At 37.7% G+C, this 21,126-nt stretch overlaps 1 protein-coding gene across 7 annotated transcripts in view; it reads left to right on the top strand.

Moving 5' to 3' along the window:
* Nucleotides 1–21,126, top strand: part of COL11A1 (collagen type XI alpha 1 chain) — a 156,263-nt gene that overhangs the window by 56,305 nt on the left and 78,832 nt on the right. For all 7 annotated transcript variants that reach the window (XM_062606099.1, XM_062606098.1, XM_062606101.1 and 4 more), the window contains 16 exons: nt 1,387–1,449; nt 2,552–2,593; nt 2,960–3,022; nt 5,846–5,920; nt 7,144–7,227; nt 7,483–7,539; nt 11,511–11,564; nt 12,966–13,019; nt 13,134–13,187; nt 13,776–13,829; nt 17,037–17,090; nt 17,194–17,238; nt 18,792–18,845; nt 18,934–18,978; nt 19,428–19,481; nt 19,952–19,996. In XM_062606099.1, coding sequence (XP_062462083.1) covers nt 1,387–1,449; nt 2,552–2,593; nt 2,960–3,022; nt 5,846–5,920; nt 7,144–7,227; nt 7,483–7,539; nt 11,511–11,564; nt 12,966–13,019; nt 13,134–13,187; nt 13,776–13,829; nt 17,037–17,090; nt 17,194–17,238; nt 18,792–18,845; nt 18,934–18,978; nt 19,428–19,481; nt 19,952–19,996 — 897 coding nt within the window. The remainder of the gene's footprint in view (nt 1–1,386; nt 1,450–2,551; nt 2,594–2,959; nt 3,023–5,845; nt 5,921–7,143; nt 7,228–7,482; nt 7,540–11,510; nt 11,565–12,965; nt 13,020–13,133; nt 13,188–13,775; nt 13,830–17,036; nt 17,091–17,193; nt 17,239–18,791; nt 18,846–18,933; nt 18,979–19,427; nt 19,482–19,951; nt 19,997–21,126) is intronic.

Raw genomic sequence — 21,126 nt, 5'->3', positions numbered from 1 at the left:
TTGCTACAAAACTGAAGGAGTCTGGGAGCTTGAATTAAAACACAGGCTCTGACCTGTGCCAGCTTCATTACAATTCTCATCTGCTGAACCAGAGATACCATATAATTTTCCTTTTACATATGAATATATTTAGAGCAAGTGAAGTTCTACCTCTGATGAAAAAGGCAAGACAAAAAGTAGTCAGTACCTGGCAGTACCCAGAAGCTTTGAAAAAAGAGGCAATATTTCCGAAGATGGAGACGTCATGTAATTTTTTACAAGTAATTCTCATTAATATAAGAAAACATAATTATCTCTACCTCTTGCTACTTGATTTTTATAAACTGTTGCATTGTTTATATTGATTTATAAAGGTGTGAGTGTGATCCGTGCCTTTATAAATCAATACGAAATGCATAAGCCATGAATCTCTGTTTTTTCTTTGCAGAATATTTCATATTGGAATACTGTAATATTATCCCTAATATTTTCAAATCCCCAGCTATTTAGTGGAAATGTGGAATCACTGTACTGAAATAAAAAGAAAGTGTTTCAATTTTTCATCTGATCAGTGCTGAATTTGATGTCTAGTGGGTATGTCAGCAATCAAGAGAGTTACTTCCAAATAAAAATAGTTATGGCTTGAAAAAGAAATTAGTTCCTTTTTCTCTGTATGAAACTTGAATCTGTCTGCGTTTTGCCATTACCATGTGTTATTGACCTACTGTTTTAAGTACTTCTGTTATCTTAATCCGGAAACCAAAACTTCCATGGGGCTGACCCTAAAAGGATTTTGCAGTTGATGCTAATTCATGTCGTTAGGAGGCATAACTAGCTATCCATGAAATATTTAATGTTTACAAGGCCACTTTCCCATTTATGCCATAAAGTCACATACTCTTCACAGACTAATTAAAATGTTTTGAATGTTTTAATGAAAGAAATTAGGAGCTCAAAGGGTACTGGCCATATGGGACTAAAGGATCTTTTTTTCCTAGCTTACTTTAGGGTTGCTTAACTGAGAAAGCTGTGAAGAATCATTATAAATTGCCAAGGATATGTCCATTCAAATAAGCAAAGAAATAACTCGGTGACTTGCACACTGAAGTTCTAAATTCTAACTCCAAAGTCTGAATTCAAACCATGGGATGGAAGCTACTGCATCTAATTCATCAAACACAAACTGCCAGTGTCTAATAATTTGAAAAGTACACATGCAGGTTTTGCATTTTCTGCTTCTTGTGTATTAAATATTTTTATTTACGTGGTTTGTGCCTGTGATGTATTTTTCATGGCACAGATCAGTTCCAGCTTTAGCTTTCAGTTACAGGTAGCTGCAGATCTTTGTTTTACCAGGTCCTTGGACCTTCTACTTACTTAATTTTTGGTGCTGTTTTCACATCTCAGGTGACTGGACATGGGGCTTATGGAGAAAAAGGCCAAAAGGGCGAACCAGCTGTGATTGAACCTGTAAGTACAGACATGGGTGAGTTTTTCTTTAGCACTATATAACTATGTACACTGTTGATACATCAGTATCAAACCCTGTTGTTCATTATAGGATGGCAGTAACCTTATCCACATTCTCTGAAACAATCAGCTACAGGGTGGTAGGTGTAAAAGTGGTACAGACAGTAGCCTGTTCATCCTTGTCTTTTGGCTACACAAAGGACTAACACATGTTACTTAAACCAAGGAGAATCTTCTTGTGCAGAGGAAAACAGAGCATAGATTTGCTCTTCAGGCCATTTAGTAACTACAGTTTGGGCAAACCTACAGAGATAGATTCCAGCTACAGATTTCAGTGCAGGCAAGGAAGTCCCTCTGAGAAGTTAAATAAACACTTGTATGTTTAACCTGTGCTGGTGCAATCAAACTGCTAAAAGTTTAATTAAATAATTTATTCAGAGGTTACAACTTGGTCATAAGCACAGTAATGGATCAGTAGCTTACAGAATTTTTCTCATCTCATAGTATAGTAACTAAGTGGCCTTTTCAGTAGGACAAAGTTATACTGTAGCATTATGTTTGATGGGTGAAAACTAAAATGTAACTGAGTTTAAAAAAGGACATAGTTTATGTAAAAATATATCTGGCAGAAGTTGAATGCCAGTCTGGTTTACTCTTCTAATATTTTCAGGGACTGCTTTCAAATAAGGTGTTTTACTCTAAGTCATGATCTGTGAAGAAGCTCAGTGTGTTAGCTCATAAAATGACAGCTTTTTTAACCCATTGCAAGATACGTTTAGGTTACAACCATAATACTGAAGAGGTCTCCACTGCAAATCTCCAAAAATGTTGGAGTTCACTACAGCTGGCTTCCAGCTTCTTTGTCCAGTCTTCTTTCCTATGGAAAGCCAAGTACAAGTGAGGGTCATATATTCATAGGTCTTACCATGACCTGGAATTTGAAGTAGCATCTGCACCCAAAAAAAGGAACTAGGAGATGCTATAAGACCCACAGCGTAGAAATTACCAGAGTTATTCACATGCTTTAGCAGCATTAAAAGATGTTTTATAGCTTTCTCCAAGACATGACAAATTTAGTATCTTGTTTTATCCCCCTGCCTAGGGTATGCTCATTGAAGGACCACCGGGACCAAGAGGACCTGCTGTGAGTAGATTAACCACAATTTTCATTTATTGAATTTGATTTATCCACTGCGGTTTGGTATTCATAAGTTAACACAATTAATATTGGTCTTACTATAATTCCCAAATGGCATCATATTTGACTTAGCATTTTTGGACAGGAGTGAAAAAGGGTCATCTCCAGCATTTTCAGTGACAGCCTGCTACAAGCTGAGAGCATATGAAAAGCAAACTTTTACATGTTGACTACAATTCTTTCTAAGGTAGAAAAGTATGCTGACTGATAAATTATTTTACACAAACACATGCTCAACATAACTTTCCAGAGAAAGAATAGTTCAAAAATGCTGCAAGAATTCAGCATAATAATGTTATTAATTTTCCATAGGGTCTAACAGGTCCCCCAGGTCTGCAAGGTCCTGTTGGTCCTCCAGGTGACCCTGGTGAAAGGGTAAGTCAACAAACAGATTGTCCTGTGTATTCATGGTATGTATCGCACTAATTGCTACAAGATTAAGTGGGTTTGATCCTGATCTGAAATATATAAACATAGGCTAAGAAATTCAAGTAGAACCGAGGCTGATTTAATCAGCTGAGCAAATCAACTGGGAATCTGGACAAATATTTTCTTAGTGGTAGAAATATGTACTGTAAATACATGGAAAAAGTTAAGTACCCATTTGTCTATATTTCTCTGCTTTGATGTAAATTTTTTAAAAATATAATAAAGCAATAAGTGCAAGCATTTCATATGGATTTAAATGAGCTATAACATGTAGAGATGCAGAGAAAAACAAGCTCTGCAGAATCAAAAAACACATGGAAATACTGAAAGAAATAAATAACATTTAGAAGATCTAGGCAGAATGTATTGGCCATATTAAATAACGTACCACATGAGAGCCTTATTCAGTCATGAGTATAATTGAAATATAAGCTATTATTTTAGTTGTACATGTTCTCACAAACCTTTTCTTACTGCCACAACTAACACAATTTTGAAACAGCCTAAATATATTTATTTGAGGAAAACATGTTACCAAAAAAACTTTCCTGAATTTTATGAGTGATAGTATACTGACAAGTATGTGTTCATGCTGTATCTGTGCATAGTAGATGTTGAGAAGATGCTGTTAACTTCGCTGAATGAATTAATGTTAAAATCCCAGCAGTGCTTCACCTTAATAATGTCAGCATCCATACTTCTTTCATAGTGCCTTCCTGTAGATTACTAAACGTATTTTAGAATTTAAGCTTGTAAAATGGGAATTTTAATACATTGTAATGGCATAACTGCTGATACTACTCAGTTTTTAAAATAACTGCTTACTGAATTCATCACAAGGAAATTCTTGACTAAACATATCATGTGCTTACGGAACAGACTTCATGTTTTATATAAAAAAGGGACACATTTCAGAAATAAGTAATTGTAGAAACAAGTTACCAAACGCATGAGAACAGATTTCTACAAACAGATTCTGCCATCAGATTCCATCCTAATGTGAAAAGATGTCTTGCATTATGTTTTAAACATATGTGGGCAGGTCTATTGTTTTATTTAAACAATAATCAGTGTATATGAAAAAATATTCTAGTTCTTGCTATAACTATTCTGACTACTTTTCCATCTTAGATAAAAAATTTTAAAAAGTGATATTCTGAGAAAATTACTGCTCAAGAAAAGTGTATTTCTTAATTTTAAAAATCACATATGAATACCTAGAATAATTGAGAGTGTTTTTTAAGCACAGAAAAACTAGTTGAGAAATCCACCACTTTTTGTAGTTGCCTATGGTGCTTCAGCTTTTGGACTAAATCATTGTATCATTCTAATCCTAATAATGGATATAAGACAATTGAAAAATGAAGGAACAAGGCCTTCTGGAGAGGACCATAAGTAGTCTCACTTTTACTTATTGTAGGGATGAATTTCACTCAGATAAAATGGTGCAATGGAAGAAGAAATTGAAAAACTAATCTAATCTTCATCTTCTGATCTAATCTTTCAATTCTGATCTTCACAAAGACTCATAATCCTATGGCATCAAGTCACTGCAGGTCAGAGTAAAGGTTCTGAGTAATGGTTCAGAGTAAAGGGTGCCTTGCAAGTGCATTTAATTATTTTTCTATTTTTAAAACTTAATTCAAATTGCCTGCATATGTAATGGTTCTTTTTAACAATTAAACCAGTTTATTCAATATTTTACATCTGAATTTCTAGTAATTCTCAATCTAAGATTTATCTTTACTGTGTTATTAGTAGGAAATTATTTTATGGTACCTAAGGTTTTTTTTGCAAAACTAGTAAAACTTCAGCATACAAATTGCTGTGAGAAATATCTATATTATATATTTATACTCACATTTACAATATATTTATATTATATATAATATATACCATAACACATTATATTTTAACATATTGTAACATATTGTTTTATATTTTATGTCAACTTATGTTATGTGTTGATTTATATTATAATAATATTAATTAAACAAGTACAGGCTGGGAGGAGACTGGATTGAGAGCAGTGCTGAGGAGAAGGACTTGGGGGTGTTGTGAGATAAGAAGCTCAGCATGACCTGGCAATTTAATGCTTGCAGACCAGGAAGTCAACTGTATCCTGGGGTGCAGGTCAAGGGAAGGGATTCTTCCCCTCTGCTCTCATGGTACCCCCCCCACACCCTGCAGTCCTGTGTCCAGCTATGGGACCCCCAACATAAAAAGGGTGAGAGGTTGTTGGAATGAGTCCAGAGGAGGCCACGAAGATGGTGGAGGGCTGGAGCAGCTCTGCTATGAAGACGAGCTGAGAGACTTGGGCTTGTTCAGACTGGAGAACAGAAGGCTCTGGGAAGACGATAGAGTGGTTTCCAGAGCCTAAATGGGGTCTACAAGAAATCTGGAGAAAGACTTTTTACACAGGTGTGTAGGGATAGGATAAAGGGGAATTGAATAAAGGAGAGCAGACTTAGATTAGACGTTAGGAAGAAGTTTTTCCCTGTGAGGGTGCTGAGGCGCTGGGACAGGGTGCCCAGAGAAGCTGTGGCTGCCCCATCCCTGGCAGTGTTCAAGGCTAGGTTGGACACACGGGCTTGGAGCAACCTGCTCTAGTGTGAGGTGTCCCTGCCCATGGCAGAGGTGGAACTAGATCTTAAAGGTTACTTCCAACCCAAACCATTCTATGATTCTGTAAGTGTGTCATGAATACAAGTGTGACTCAAAAACTTCATCTTATGTAGCTGTCTTTTTGGTCTCATCCTTTGTCCTCAGGGTCCGCCTGGCCGCCCTGGTCTCCCTGGTGCTGATGGTTTAGCAGGTCCTCCGGGTACCATGTTAATGTTGCCGGTAAGTAGTATTATGACTGCAGGGTAGCCAGCCTCCAAAAGGAGGAAGTGTGTTTCAAGAAATGTATGGGTATTTTCTCATCTGATTTTGTCTTTTGAATGAGAGATGATACAGGCTTTCATGTATGCTGTAAGCATTTGAAGGTTATATGGTACCTTATATTCCTCAAACAAAATATGCTTTAGCTCTTCCATGGCTGCCAGATTGGAATCTACATGAATGTAATACACTCACTGAAATCCTCTGTATATTTTCAACAGTAACTATTATTTGCTACTATATGTCCTGAACAAGGAGTTTGCTGTTGCATTCAGGACGTGTACTCCCAGCAGGCGTATACTTTCAAGTCTCTTTGACCTGGAAAATCTTAAATATTCCACTGGACTTCAGTGTCCTCTTTGAAGAGTCAGTGCATTCTTTGAATAGAAATACAAATGCACATAGCCAGTTCTGCTCCCACTAGAGTCAAAGCAAAACACCATCTGTTACAGCAGGTGAGGAGCAAGCACAAAGCTGTTAAAGTATCTTGCAGCTTTGTGGTATGAAAAGTACTACGCGCATGGAATTAATTTTTCATAAGTGTATTGGTGTTATGTGGAAGCTCTGATGTGTACTGCTAACCCAGAGAACTGATAAACCACCTGTAAATGAAGGGAGAGAGTTTTTGAAGTAAAGCAAGGTAAGTAAAGTCTCAGAAATATTTGCTTACCAATAATTAGGTGATGGGAAAATGCCGCTACTCAGGGGAATTATCGTAGCAGTAGCTGAATGTCTTGCACATGTGACCCCAAGTCACATGTGAGAGACGCCTTTTGTGGGACGCATGGCTCTTTATCATCATGTGTAGGTATTGAAATTGAAGTCTGCACTTTTCTGTGGGTAGCTACCAAAGTACAGAGAATTAATTACTTTTGATAAATATAAACCCCTCATTTTTAATGAGGTTTTGCAGACAATGAAGAGTCTATTTTAGCCTCTTTTTGAAGCAAAATGGAGCCCCAGATCCTATGAAATAAAGAAAATGTTTGCATTTCAGTTCTAAACTATTACCAATGACTTAATATTCATGCTGGATCCAGTGCCTCAGTGCAGCAGTCTTCTGAAGTTAGTGGAATGAACTAAAAACGGAGAGCTCGTCTTTGGTTTACACAGTTGTAGCCTCGGAACAAGTATGGTTGTAATTTGATAAATTCTGAATCCTTTTCTTGTTTTGATACTTGCAGTTCCGCTTTGGTGGAGATGGTGAGAAGGGTCCAACAATCTCAGCTCAGGAAGCTCAAGCACAAGCTATTCTTCAGCAAGCCAGGGTGAGCATAAGGAGCCTGCAAACGAAACTGTTACAAGGCTACAGGTCCCCCAAAAAAATAATCCACTTCGTATCATGCAGGATGTGAAGAGTTTTAATAATTATCTCATCACAGTAGTTATGTTTATTGAAAACTGAGTCAATGACGGGGGTTTATTTGCTAATGCATTATGAAATAGTATTAAAATAGAATATCTGTATGCTGGCTGGCAGCTTTTTCTTGATACCAGTGGTTTTGATCTGTTTGTTTCCTCAGATTGCTATGAGAGGTCCACCTGGTCCCATGGGACTCACTGGAAGACCAGGTCCTGTGGTATGTAAACAACACAGGGGCACAGGTTTAAGAACACAGTAACTCAAGTCAGTGAATCTCATTCTGGCCTTGCCTACACCTCTGTATTTATACTATTTTTATTTCAAATGAAACTGATAGAATTAAAGCCATAGTTTGTGCTCTTATTCAAGGTCTGCAATGCAACCTGAATACTGTATCAGTTTTTACCGTAGATTTTGGGGTGCTTGGATATAGCACATTGGCGGATTTACAAAACTAATAATTTTATGTAGTTAATGACATATCCCTCTGCAGTCAGTCATCTCAGTAATACTATTCATAAATTTCTTGTAGTAAATATGAAACTCTACAGAAGCTACTAAAGCAAGAGTGTGGAGAATTATCTTTGCTCATTATTTAAGCTGAATCTGGAAAGTTCTTAAGAGACATTCCTATGAGCAATTTTCACTTTAGTCCTGACTTTGGCTTGACTGCTAATACCAAATGATCTGGCAAATGGCTCTGTGGATATTCAAAAAGCTGAGTATTTGTTTATGTATAAATACAAAGTTTACACACGGAACATAAGCTTTTCTGTTGACATGCAAATCAACTTTGTGACTGCAGATTGGTTTGCCTCTGTAATCCCTATAAACACTTTAAAAGACAATCTTCACAATGAAAGAATAAAACCGGGTAGGAAACTCAGCAAGGCAAAACCACCAGATCCATCTTGCAATTGCAATTTCCTCTTTTAGGAAATGGATACTTTCTAGACTCAGTAGTCCACTAAATGATGTAATTTAGCATTTGCTATCTTTCAAAAAGCTATTATAAATCATTTGTACCATGATGCAAAATAAGAAATGATGCAGCCAAGATTAGAAGCTTTGTAGACTGATCTTTTCTAAGTTTCACCCAGGTGAGTGTATTTATATTCTGATGTAGAGTGAAATTGTTTTCTACAGTTGGTACAGCGTCCATATTTGAAAGATGCACTTAATTTGGGAGCTGTTTTGTCTGCTGTGATGGCACAATGAGATTGGCCAATATTTGGCCTCTTGAATTTTGATCTGTATCTGCTGTAATTTTTATTTATATTGTCATTATGGTGGTGCACACAAAGAGTAATGTTAACATGTCTCATTAGATCAGGCATGCATCTACTTGTAAAACACAGACAGGAATACAGTTGTGCTATTGAGAAAAGAAAACAAATAATCACTGGGTAACCAAGATGAAGCAAGTTCCTGTTGGTTTATTGTGTGAAGAAAAGAGAGATGCCAATCACAACTATAGCAGCATATACAGAAAACAGCAGCAGAAGCTGCTGGAGGCCACCAGGTTTTCTCTTTGTGTAAGAATGCAATAGCGGTTTTCGCTAAAGTAGTTTCCTGCCACTCATCACAGTTGTGCAGGAGATTTGGTCATAACTTAGTGGTGATACTGTAGGGTAAGAAATACAGTTTCTTTCCCTTCATTTGCACTTCTTTTGTTCTTTAATGTGATGTTTCAGCAACAGCCCATAGCTGAGCAGTAATAATTGAGTCCTTCCTTTCCAGTCTCCTTTTCTTGCCTCTCATCCTCACTCTCCTGAATGTACAGTGTCCATTAGTTTGAAAGCAGAAGGCTGTATTACTTACATAAGTATAACATCCTACTATTACCAACAGAAAGTACTGGTCAGGTTACTGTTCATCTCCTGCATATAATTATAGCAGCACAATGCAACTGGAAAGTTGCCTCAGGGGCTCTTGGTGCTACTTCCTCCAGTGACTACTTTTATTAAGAAAGGAAACCCAGGGGGACATAGAATAATTACATACTGTTGAATGAATATTTGAGGAAGTATAAGGAATACTTTGGGTTGTGTTCTTCCTTTATCCTAGCAGCTTAACATTCTCTTCAGTGACTCTTAAAAGCTACATGATACTAAAACTGTTGTAAGTTGTATTCTCAGTTGGCTTGAGAGTGCTTTGCCCCATCTTCATATAGTATCAAAAAAGTCTGTTCCAGATTATGCTGTGCTCCAAATTGGCCAGTCACATGAAACCAGGCTGTTTATCTAGGTGAAATGTACTGTTTTCAGGTAAATTTTCACTTGGTCCCCAGAAACTGAAATAACCAAAATCACTGGACTTGTATTTTTGAGCAAAACTACGTAAGAGCAATTCTTTTCTAGAGTAATTCTTCCAAAGTAAATAGTTGCTACCAAGCAGAGATCTTGGCTCACAAGTTCCTGATTGATAGAGATTAGGTATGCAACGCTTGCAAATAGTCAAACATGCTGGGTCTATTTAACAAACTAATACACTATTTCCAGAAGTGTATTTAAATCAAGAGACCTGCAAGATAACATTCAGTCTATACTGATAAAATAACTATGTAACTGCTGTAAGAAAGGAATTAATTTGTAAGACTGGAATAATATTGACAGTAGGTTGTATACCTTTAGTGAAGGCATAATCTGGCCTCATACTCATGTTTTCATATTTTAAAAGCTTTCATGAATTTCTGTAGGCTAAGTTCAACAAATTAACAATATTAATAGTTGTTTTGCTTCTAAGCCACCAGGAGGCTCTATTAATCCAGCTCTTTGATCTGGCAGCATTTTTGGACTACAGTTCCAGAAGAAACTACAGATTCTTTATCTGTCAAGTGTTTGTGTGCCTGGCTTACTTTAAGAATAAAATAGTTGGAGCTTTTGGTTTTAATAGGAAGTATATTTTTTTAAAATTAATTTAGTGGCCAGTATGATCCATTTTAAAGTGTATCAGTTATTATAGGTCTCAGACATAGCAATCAAAGTCCCAAACTAGCTTTGACTGAGTCTGGAGTTCACATTCTTAGTGAACACAGCGTGCAGTATGTCATTTCTGCCTGCAGATACTGTTATCAATTATGTTAATTAAAAGCAGGGCTTATATCAGGGAAACACAAACAGACTGTCACCACCTACCGAAGCCACTGTTCTCTTCACTGCCAGTACCAGCTCAGGATCTGATTTTCAATTTGCTTAGGACACTGCAAGGTCAGTAGGAAGCTTTCCACTCCAGGATACTAGACTCAGCATTAAGTCAAGCTATGAGACAATTTCTTTCTTTGAATGGTCACTAAGGTCAATATAGGAGGATTGTCAGTTTTCCAAGAACTGCAGTATTTGTTTCGTATTAAATACATATATTTGGTCATGACCTGCTTCAGAGGTTAGAAAAACAAAATTCTTTTGCCTGTAATAGTAAACTCCAGTATGTTCCTTTGCTGAGCCTGTATTCTATGTGAGAACATTGAGATTTTTTGTTTTGTTTTATCTATTTTTGTAAAACCACCGTGAAGAAAACACAAACTTTGAGTAGTTCTGCCCCAGGTTCCATGTACAGTATCTTGCCCTGGATGAAGATGTGGCTTAGGTCTGTTTATGTGAATAAAACTTCCTCTGAAAATTTGTATCGTCATTTCATGATGGAAAAGAGATGCAGTTATATAGGTTTTCCACTTCTTCCAGGCCAGATGCACAGCATCACTTAATTTGAGCATCACTGAAGGTCATGACAAGATTAGACAGGGTATTTTTCATTGACTATGGTGGTCTTAGGATTGAACTCTGTGACTGTTACTTCCTGTACAGCACAGAAACTGATAAAGGTAAAAAGAGGTGGCTTTCATTTCTGCTGGCTTCTCTACAGTGGATGCACTTTTGCATTTCATATGTTCTTACTGTGCTCATATTTAGCTCTCAAATATTAATACAGAACAAACTGCTACATTTGATCCCATTTGAATGGATGGGAGTTTTCTTTGGTAGTAGATTTTTGGCCCAGTTAGGCCCAGTGTTTAGGCAGTAATATATCATGGTGTATCTACAGATTCAAATGGTGAAGTCATACCTTCTAATGAATAGATTGTTTGTTGTTTTTTTTTTCTTCCTGTAATTAATTTATAGAAATTAATTTACTCATTTAAAGAGGTTTTTGTATATTTAAACAATATGTTTTGCTTTTTTCATCAAGGGTGGACCTGGAGCAGCAGGTGCTAAGGGTGAAAGTGGTGAACCAGGTCCCCAGGTACAATAATATTAGCTGTTAAGTTTGAGCATGTATAGTTTTAAGAAAATGTATTCCTATCACTTAGAAGAAATCAGTCAATGATTTCCTTCCACACACTGTTGAAGAAAAATGGCTTTTATAGTGCTAGTCTAATAGAATGTAATACTTGATTGTTTATTTGGAAATATGAAAATAACCATCTTTATATAACAAAGAGCAATTATCACATGTAGAGTGTCATCACTTGAAAACATGTTTTAATATTGTCATTTCAGGCTCTTTTCTCTGTTAAATAATCATGTCAGTCTGCAATTGTATGACCTTGGGCTCTGATCTTATCAGATCTCATAAGGTGAGAGAGGTTGAACTTAGTTGGGAATTAAACAGGATATTTTCAAGAAAGACATGACATAGCTAGAATAAGTCTTTAAGAATCAGTGCATGCTTTTCTTCTTAGCTTACTACTGTATCAGCTCCTGTGCAGTGATGCTATGGAGCACTGAAACACATTGAAATCTTTCAGATTAAACCTAAAAGTAATAGGGGGTTCTTATAGAAATCATGATAGGAGTGTCTGGAACAATGATTTTGACAGATCATAAGTGGTATCATGGATTTGCTACATTATTAATTGCCCTCTTAAAACTCCACATGAATATTTTCAGAAGAAAACCAAAGCAATTAAACAAAGAAGTACTCTGAACACCTGGTCAGTCTTCTAGTTTGCTATCTTACATTCTTAGTAGTTTTTCTCTTCCTACTCAGTAATTTTGGATGGCTAGGCCTTACCATTGCGATTTTCACCTGAAAAAGGCAAATTTACATCGGGGATGAGAAAGCTTCCATGGAAAAATACACCTACGCAGTCATCAGTGAAAGTTGCATGTGTTTGAAAAGTGGAGCTGTTTTCAGTCTGGAGTAATGTGGTCTCCCTCTAGTTAAGACTGTGCTGTGTAAAGCTAAGACAGCATGTGAGCTGTTTACCAGAATAACTTATGTTTGTGTATGACTTACAGATCTGAAATAAGCACTGTTTAGCTTTCATCAAATAATTATAATATGACTAAAATAATTTTGGCATGAGAGGAAAAAAGGTTATCAAACCACAGGACTGAGATCTTCAAAGCTATGGAAAAAAACTTAAGAAGCTTTTATGTTGAAAGGACCAATTACGCTGTGTTTAGTGCCATCTCATGAAAGCTGGTGTTAAAACTGGTAGTGCTAAGGACAGTTTGGATGCCTATATTCTTTTTAAACTCATGGGAATTTAGAAACCAGAGTGCATCTTCTGGGAAAAAATGCAGTTTGTGTCTAAAAAAAATCTTAACTTGTTCTTGAGGAGAGATGTTTAACTAGCTTGTTTAACTAGCTTTTTGCTGACATGAATGTGATTCTAAGAATTATACTCTTTACATTCAGGGCCCTCGTGGTGTTCAAGGTGCCCCCGGTCCAAGTGGAAAAGCTGGGAAAAGGGTAGGTAGTGTATGGATCCACCCTACACTGAGCACATAGTTTCTATTTAAATATATTTAAATATTAGCTGTTTCCACTCCATTTTCTAATGCTTATCCCTTTCGGTTTTTGCAGGGACGTCCTGGAGCTGATGGTGCCAGAGGAATGCCAGGAGAACCTGGTGCAAAGGTAAATAATAGTGAGACCTGAGGCTTTATTTCAGTCTTGGAATGGCCTAGACAGATTTTATGTAGGTACCACAGTTTCTTCCAGGCCACCACAAAATTCTTCTCTCAAGTGAAAATACTGAGGTTTCAGATAGGGTTAGTTGTGAGTTGAGAATCAATCATCCATTTAAAATATGGTAATTAATGGTAATGGTAAGTGGTCTGACCTTGAAGTAATTTGGTTCTGGGACATGATTCATGTCCCTCAGAGTAAGTTTCTAGTTACAGAGTATCAGCAATAGTAAAGTCAGTTTTTCAACTGCAAATTATAGCTAGAACCAAGCTTTCATTTCAGTGTGGGCTTCTTTTTTATAAATAGTATAATTACAGCACAGTGAAAAAAATTGGTGTGACATCTTCTCTTGATGTATTGCATAAAAGCAAATTTCATGAGTTTGATCTGTGTGCTTCTTTCCATGTGTTTCATTCAATATCAAACATTTAAATATAATGAAGAGTAGAGACTAACTTTTAGAGAGAAGACACAATTTATTCAGGGTAATACAGAATGCAGTATCGTTTACTAAAGCTGTGATTTCTTCTTTCCTAGGGTGACAGAGGATTTGATGGTCTTCCAGGCCTCCCTGGTGATAAAGGTAACAGGGTAAGAAAAGCACGTATATTTATACAACAACAAATTGATACTTTCACAGAAATAATGGACTGTTCATAAAAAATAACACTAAGGACTATGAGGAAACTGAAAACAGAATGTCATCTTTGCACACTACAGAATACTATCTGTATTGTCACATAATGTATTCCTTCTGAAACATTTTAGTAATATCAATTGACAGCAATTCGTATGTATTAGTGATACAAATATATCTTCAGAATTCAGATCACATCATCTAGGTTTTGCTCTAATTTTTCTTAGTTTAGGGATTTGCTTGTTGGATTTATAGTGATTGTTAAGGGAAATAATAATAGGAAAAGGAAATGAGCATGAAGTTTTTGTATCAGGAGCATGACAAATTTTAGCCTGCTGAGAAGTTTGCTCAACAAATGCATTTGTATGTTTGAATTACAAACTGAATTGTTCAGTGTGGCTTTTTCCAGTAACTGCAGCTTAAAGAAAGATCGGAGTCAGGTCAGACAGGAAAATTTGAAGTAATGCTTAAATAAAGTACTTGCTCCTTATGTCATAGCAATCTGTAGGATGAGACTGCATCTTTCCCTACAAAGTGTAGAGATGACCAGAGCAGGGGATTTCTGCTTTAAATTATTCCCCTAAGTTAGATGCTAGTAACAACAAGCTGTCCTGAATGTAAATCCATTACTATTGTCCTAGTAAGTGCAGTGAACCATAAAGAAGCAGTGAGTGGGAATGTCAACAGAACCATTCCCATATATTCTAAACCTTCATGACTAAGGAATTACTACAGCTCTCACCCTTCAATGAGTTAGCACAATTGCCGCACTTCCCAGAAAATCTCTGTCTTGTCTACTGGCCCATAACGTAGTTCTTTTTAATAGCATCTAAAGATACTTTTCTGAATTCTGTTTGCAATGTGAAAAGAACTTCCGGTGTCATACAGAAATGTCTTGGTCCTCTTTCATCATCCCGTTTCACTTAAAGAGAGTAAAGCAACTAGCTCATCATAGCATGGAAATCCAGCTTAATCAGCAGGTGACCAGCAGAGGGGGATAGACATTAAGCTGTTGCCATTACTTCATTTAATGCTGAGCAAAAACTGGTTCAATCAGGGAGTGTGTGGAGCTTTCCAACTTGAACTACTAGAATTGTCTCTCTGTGGAACCAGTCATAAAGAAATAGTGTTGTTTGGTTGTTTTTTGGTTTGGGTTTGTTTTATTGTGTTTTTTTTTTGGCAAATACTCTTATTTGTTCCATATTTTCTAAACAAACTATAGCAGGAGAATAAGTTTGGGTTGAAATTTGCAAAATAGTATTTCTTTCAGCCCATTATTTAAAATCACTGCATTCTCACTATTCTGTGGAAATCTTCTGTAAAAGTACAAAGTATGATCTTTCTAAAAGCAGCTAAATTCAAAGCCAGATAAGGTCACTGTAGCTCTTTGGACTCATACTGACAGCATATAATGCAGTTGTTCATTTCTCTCTGGCTTGCCATAAAGATCACAAAAGACAAGCAAATTTTCAGTTGTAGTTATGTTTCAGCTGTAAGAAAATTGATGTTGAAAACACATACCTTGTGTGGAAGTTTTAGGACTACTTTTAGAATTATTCGTGTTTGAAATGTGAATTTTAAACTGGATGTCTCTCTGAAGTTAAGCTTTTGTCAAACACAAGTTGTCAGACAGGAGATCCTGGATTAAATTCCAGTGTAGGGAAGATCAGACCACATGGTGTAATATTCTTTTTAACTTCATTATTTATGTGTTTGAATTCTATTATTTAGATATACCAGACGTATAACCCTTCTCCAGTAAAAAAGCAAGACACTGGATGTTAGAAGAAAAGGTCTAAGGAAAATGAAATTCTGGCTTTAACAGAATATTTGAAGGAAGGTATTAGAGAACTGAAGGCTGAGAATTCTGATAATGATAGGAAGTTTGGTTCTTACTGCATGAGAATACCAGGGCACTGAATGTAAGCTCCTAATCTAACTGCCAGGTGATTGCAAGACTAGAAAGATAGCCCTTGAAGGGGATAAACTATTTCAATATTTGAAAGCTTAAGTCAGTCTTCACCTGAACGTTAATTGAAAGGCAAGGTACAGATCATGTGTCTCTTATCATCTTTCAGGAGTGTCATTTAGCATGTAGAAAACCACATGCTCTACTGGCAGATCACATTGAGTAGTTCCAAAACTTAGCAAAATACAGGAACTGCTGTATTGATTCATCTTATGGCTATTAAAGAGCAGTTCATAGACTTTCATTTCCTCTCCAATGCCAACTCCAACTTACAGAGGACAGAAAGGCAGTTGAATAAAGTCCTGGCATCCCTAATATTAGATAGCTTTAGGGTAAGAGAGCAAGTTACCTAAAATCCCCAGAAAAGTCTAAAAGAGTAAAGAATGGATCTACTAAAGAGCGACTTCATATATTTCTGCTAGGATCCACGCAGTGGTCAGGCTCCTTGGAGACACTGATAAAATTAAGGAAAACAGCATGAATACTTGGTTGTTGTCCAATGCCAGAAGGAAGTCAATAGTCTAAAAACCCGCTGCCCAGAAAGAGGTCAGTCAGTGGTGTTTGGGCTATGTAGCACACTAGTTCTCTTTAGAAATGGGGAAAGAAAAATAAATCCTAAAAGTATGGTCCAGAATCTACTGAGGCTCTGCATATATAGAGTTGAAAAGCCCCAGCCTCTGAGGGGAAGTGTGGAAGTCTGGCTGCTTTCCACAGCCTCAGACAAATCAGTCCCAAGGCTCTCAATGACTGGTGCAAGGGTGCATGGTTCTGAAACTTCACTGTGTATATTCCAGGGCCCAGCAATTGGTTTATTAACTTCTGACCCATGTATACATGCCTTATTTTATTGGCAGTAATACATTGTGTAGCTGGAGGGGGAAGGTGCTGATGAGACAAAGGAAAATATTGGTTACACTGCCTTTTGTAGCAGTGGTTTGTTTATGTTTTGGGGCCAAGAATAGTTACAGAGTGAAATTTTACAAACACAAATAATTCATTGTATCAATAATGTTTATTTTTATGATGAAGTAATAAAAGACTGAATCCTGTAACCTATTACAGGTTTGTATCATTGTGTCGACGTGTTTTGACACATCAGACTTCAGCTAACACATTAGTTTTCATTTCCCTCCTATCCACTATTGTTTCCAGCAACAGCTGTGTTATTTTTGTAACTTTCATTATTCTACAGGGAGACCGTGGCCCACAGGGACCTCCTGGCTTACCTGGTGAAGATGGATCGAGAGTAAGTTGCTATTTCCACAGACAGATCTAGAGTGAATCCTTATGAGGTTGGAATATGGTTATTTTTTTTTCCTAAAACTTATATTCCTTTTGTACAAAACCAGGGAGAAGACGGAGAAGTAGGACCAAGAGGTCTCCCAGGTGAAGCTGTAAGCAATGCTTTCTTATTCTTCTGTTTCTGTTACAAACAAAAGTCACTATCAGGTTTTTTTTCCTTTCCATTGAACCGTTCTGAATTCCAGATATAAAAATTACTGCCTGTGTGTGCATATAGAGAATACTGATAGTGGCTGAAAAGCAAACGAACAGTTTTGTTAGGGGTGAAACATTCTGTACAAGGTTAGAATTAGGACAGAGGTATATCCAGCCAAGCATACCTGAATTTCAGAATCACAAAAGCTATTTCTTATCCTGCTGTGTAAAATCAGTCACTGCATTCCTTGATGCATGAGAATATAACTAAGCCCCTGTTGCTTTGAAAATGTTTTCTAAACATCTGTCTATTAGAAAATAAGGCCTGGCTTCTCCTCTTTTTTTCACACTACTGTGCTTCATGGGGTAAGAGGAATAAGTGTGATTTCCAGAATGTATTCATTTACTATAATAAAATTATCAGTAATTTTTAATTATTTGTTGGATCTTTACAGCTTTTATCAGTAATTTCCAATTATTTGTTGGAACTTTACAGTTTTACTCTTAGAATAGTAGTATAGAGTATGAAGACCAACATATTTTTAAGACAGGAATACAAACATGTTTGCTACTATTCAGGTCAGGCCTTCAGGCCAAGGCACAGCTGAAACTTTAGTGGAAGATGCTGTGCCAGTGTTCTGCACCAAGAAATATAAATAGTTATCTCCTACCTCTGCCTAAAATGACCATACAGCAGCTAAATCAACACTTGCCCTTGCACTGCCATCCTGTTTACGTGAGATGGTGGCTGGGCCGTGCCACCCGCTCCTGCGGGCCGGGAGGGACGGGGCTGGCCGCAGCCGGGAGCTAACCCGTGCAGGCAGCGGCACACGGCGCCCAGGCAAACCCCCCCGGCAACAGGCGGGAGCCGCCGGCGCTCAGAAGAGCCGGGGCTGCGGCCCCGCCGCACCGTGTCGCTGGCCGGTGCCAGGGGCAGGGCCTCCACCGGGTGCCCCTTATTGCTGCTTTAGAAAGGTGAAGGGTCGGTCTGTGCTCCCAGGTAGCAAGTTACAGGACAAGAGGAAACGGCCGCAAGCTGCACCAGGGCAGGTTTAGATGGAGCTGAGGAACAATTCCTTCCCCAGAGGGTGCTCAGGCATTGGAACAGGCTGCCCAGGGCAGTGCTGGAGTCACCGTCCCTGTAAGTGCTCACACACCGTGGAGACGAGGCCTCAGTGCCATGGGTTAGTGGTGGCCTTGGCAGGGCTGGGGAACGGTTGGACTGGATGAGCTGAAAGGGCTTTTCCAACCTGGTTAATTCTCTGAGTCAAGAGAATCTGTTACTGGTGATTTTTTCCTTTCTTTCTTTCTTTCTTTCTTTCTTTGTCTCTCAACCTTCATGCTGCCTTCCCCTCATCCTTCCTATAGAATTAACTAGGTTGGAAAAGACCTTTAAGATCATCAAGCTTAAATATGACATTCCTGTGACATTCCTTGCCCAGTCCTGCTGCTGGGTGTCTCTGTTCAGAAAGAGGCATGGGGGTGTTAATAAGTGTTTCATCTCTTACAGGGGCCACGGGGATTGCTGGGCCCCCGAGGTACACCTGGTCCCCCTGGACAACCTGTACGTATGAACTGCTTTGTATTTGCAATTTCCAGGAGCAAAATGGAAGTCCACCAAAAGTAGCTCATGCTTATATTGTGTGTTGTAGGGCATTGCAGGTATTGATGGACCTTCTGGCCCAAAAGGAAACATGGTAAGTAAGCTGGGAACTGAAAAGGGTGTGGGTTCTAAGAATCCTTTCCACATTCTCTTGCCCCTGCCACTATGCCATTTCTTTCACTTAATTAAGCTTTTTTGTCAGAATATTCAGGTTCATTATGATTTTACATAGAAAAGAGAAGCCATCTATTACTCAGTCTTCAGCCAAAAGGCCTAACCATGCTTTCTGCCAAGCTCCTTTAGCACCATGGACTCCAGTGCTTAGGTCCTACATATGGTCTGTTATTCTCTGTTGAAAAAAACCCCAAACATAATGTTAATTAGCATTAACAAAAAAAAAAAAAGTCAGTCTGGATAGAAAATTGGTGGTAGACTTTAAAGAGGGAGTAACAATGATGAGTCTGTATTCCTTTTAGCACTGACAATTAAGATCTGTAGTGCAGAATGCAAACCTAATGCCCTGGTATTTTTTTTGTATGGTAGGGTCCTCAAGGGGAACCAGGACCTCCTGGTCAGCAAGGAATTCCAGGCCCACAGGTAAGTGTAAAATAACTCTGAAGATGTATGATGTAACATGCAGCAAATGATTAATAGATGTGAATTACTAAAAGGTTACCATTTAACGTGCAAAACCGATAAAGCTTCAATGATTTTATAAATAACACTGCAAACGTACTCTGGGCAGTGGGAGCAGAGTTTTCAAGTAAAGCTTTCAGAGGGATTTTTCATTCAGGAGAAAAATGACTCATTCAGTGTTCCTGGAATGCAACAGGAACGGCCACACCTGGAGGAGAACTCTGAATAGGATCTTGTTACAGACCCACTGCCAGAATAGTGACTTGTGCAAAATGCTCACACAAAACTCCTGATCTAACTTGTAAGGGGGGCTGGGGGGGAAGCCACTTGTATTTGGCAGTATGTTTAAACAGAATGATGAGGGACCTTTAGTAGGGTGAATGTATGTATATTGTTCTCCCTGGTTTCTCACACTGGTTTCTTTTTAACAGGGGCTTCCTGGTCCTCAAGGTCCTATCGGACCTCCTGGTGAAAAAGTAAGTTACAGCATGATTCTGGTATTTCACAGTCAGTTCTGTGCAGCAGCCTTGCTTGTGTGTTTAAGAGCTTTGCTGTGTTTCACAGAATAGTAAGCTAAGATCTAAAAATTAGCAGATATTCCTGAAATCATTAAGTAAATGAATAGCCAATAGACAGGAGGCCTGTCTGTCTTCTCCTATAAACACTTACACAAGCATCATTTCCTCCCTTTAATTTCAGTTAATTCTCTGTTATTAGCTTCATAATCTCATCTACAGTATTGAACAGCATGTAGTTGTATGTTGATTAGTTTAACAGCAAGCTGTGAAAATGATTTTTATTAATCTCTTTTTATAACAAAGTTGTACCCACCCAAGTTCTCTGTTCTCAAGGATTACATTTTGACATAACTTTGCAGTGTAATTGACATACCGTAGTGTGCCACTTTGTGTTCTTTTTCCTAATCTCTGTTTGTACGTGTTCTTGTGGTTTGAAACATGTCTTCTATTAATTTCAGAAATGTCAGTTTTGAATTTTACACTAATTTTACCTTTCTCCCCCTTTTGCTGAATTCTTGCTCTATTGAGTCTTCTTTGATTTTGCTTCTCTTCACTGTTTAATATACAGTTCAGAAGAAATTGAAGGAGATTTTAGGAATTGATATACATGCATTTTACCTTCCTGCGTGCCGCAGAAGTATTATTCTAACAAAATGGGCTAGGTCCACAATATATGCATTCAAGAGGCTTTCACAGATACACCATGCCTTTCAACTATGAGTGCTGGAGTTCTGTAACCTGTATTCTTTACTTCTTGGTCTTGTTGGTATCTTTCATATGGTGAATCCTTTCATTCCTGAAATTCTAAATAATAGTTAACTTTGTACACTGGAGAGTTCTTCCCCACCTTGTGTTGTGTGTTTCCATGTTCATAGATAATTCCTGAAGCCTGTTCTCATAAATATAGGTGATTTATATTGGCTAAAGAGTGTAAGAATTGGCCTTGTGCTCACATATTCTATGATAGTATCTTTCTGGATTTAGCTTTGTCATAGTATTGGTTTATCCCTGATATCTATATCGAGATATTTATGTATAAATATATTTATATTCTTGGCTCTTAGAGTTAAATGTATTGGGTCTGGGGT

The sequence above is a fragment of the Pezoporus occidentalis genome, unplaced genomic scaffold, assembly GCF_034315485.1.
Source record: "Pezoporus occidentalis ecotype Australia unplaced genomic scaffold, CSIRO_AGI_Poc_V1 ctg94, whole genome shotgun sequence".
NCBI classification, from domain to species: Eukaryota; Metazoa; Chordata; class Aves; order Psittaciformes; family Psittacidae; genus Pezoporus; species Pezoporus occidentalis.
The sequence above is the reverse complement of the archived record's forward strand: the minus strand, read 5'-3'. Positions and strand labels throughout refer to the sequence as shown.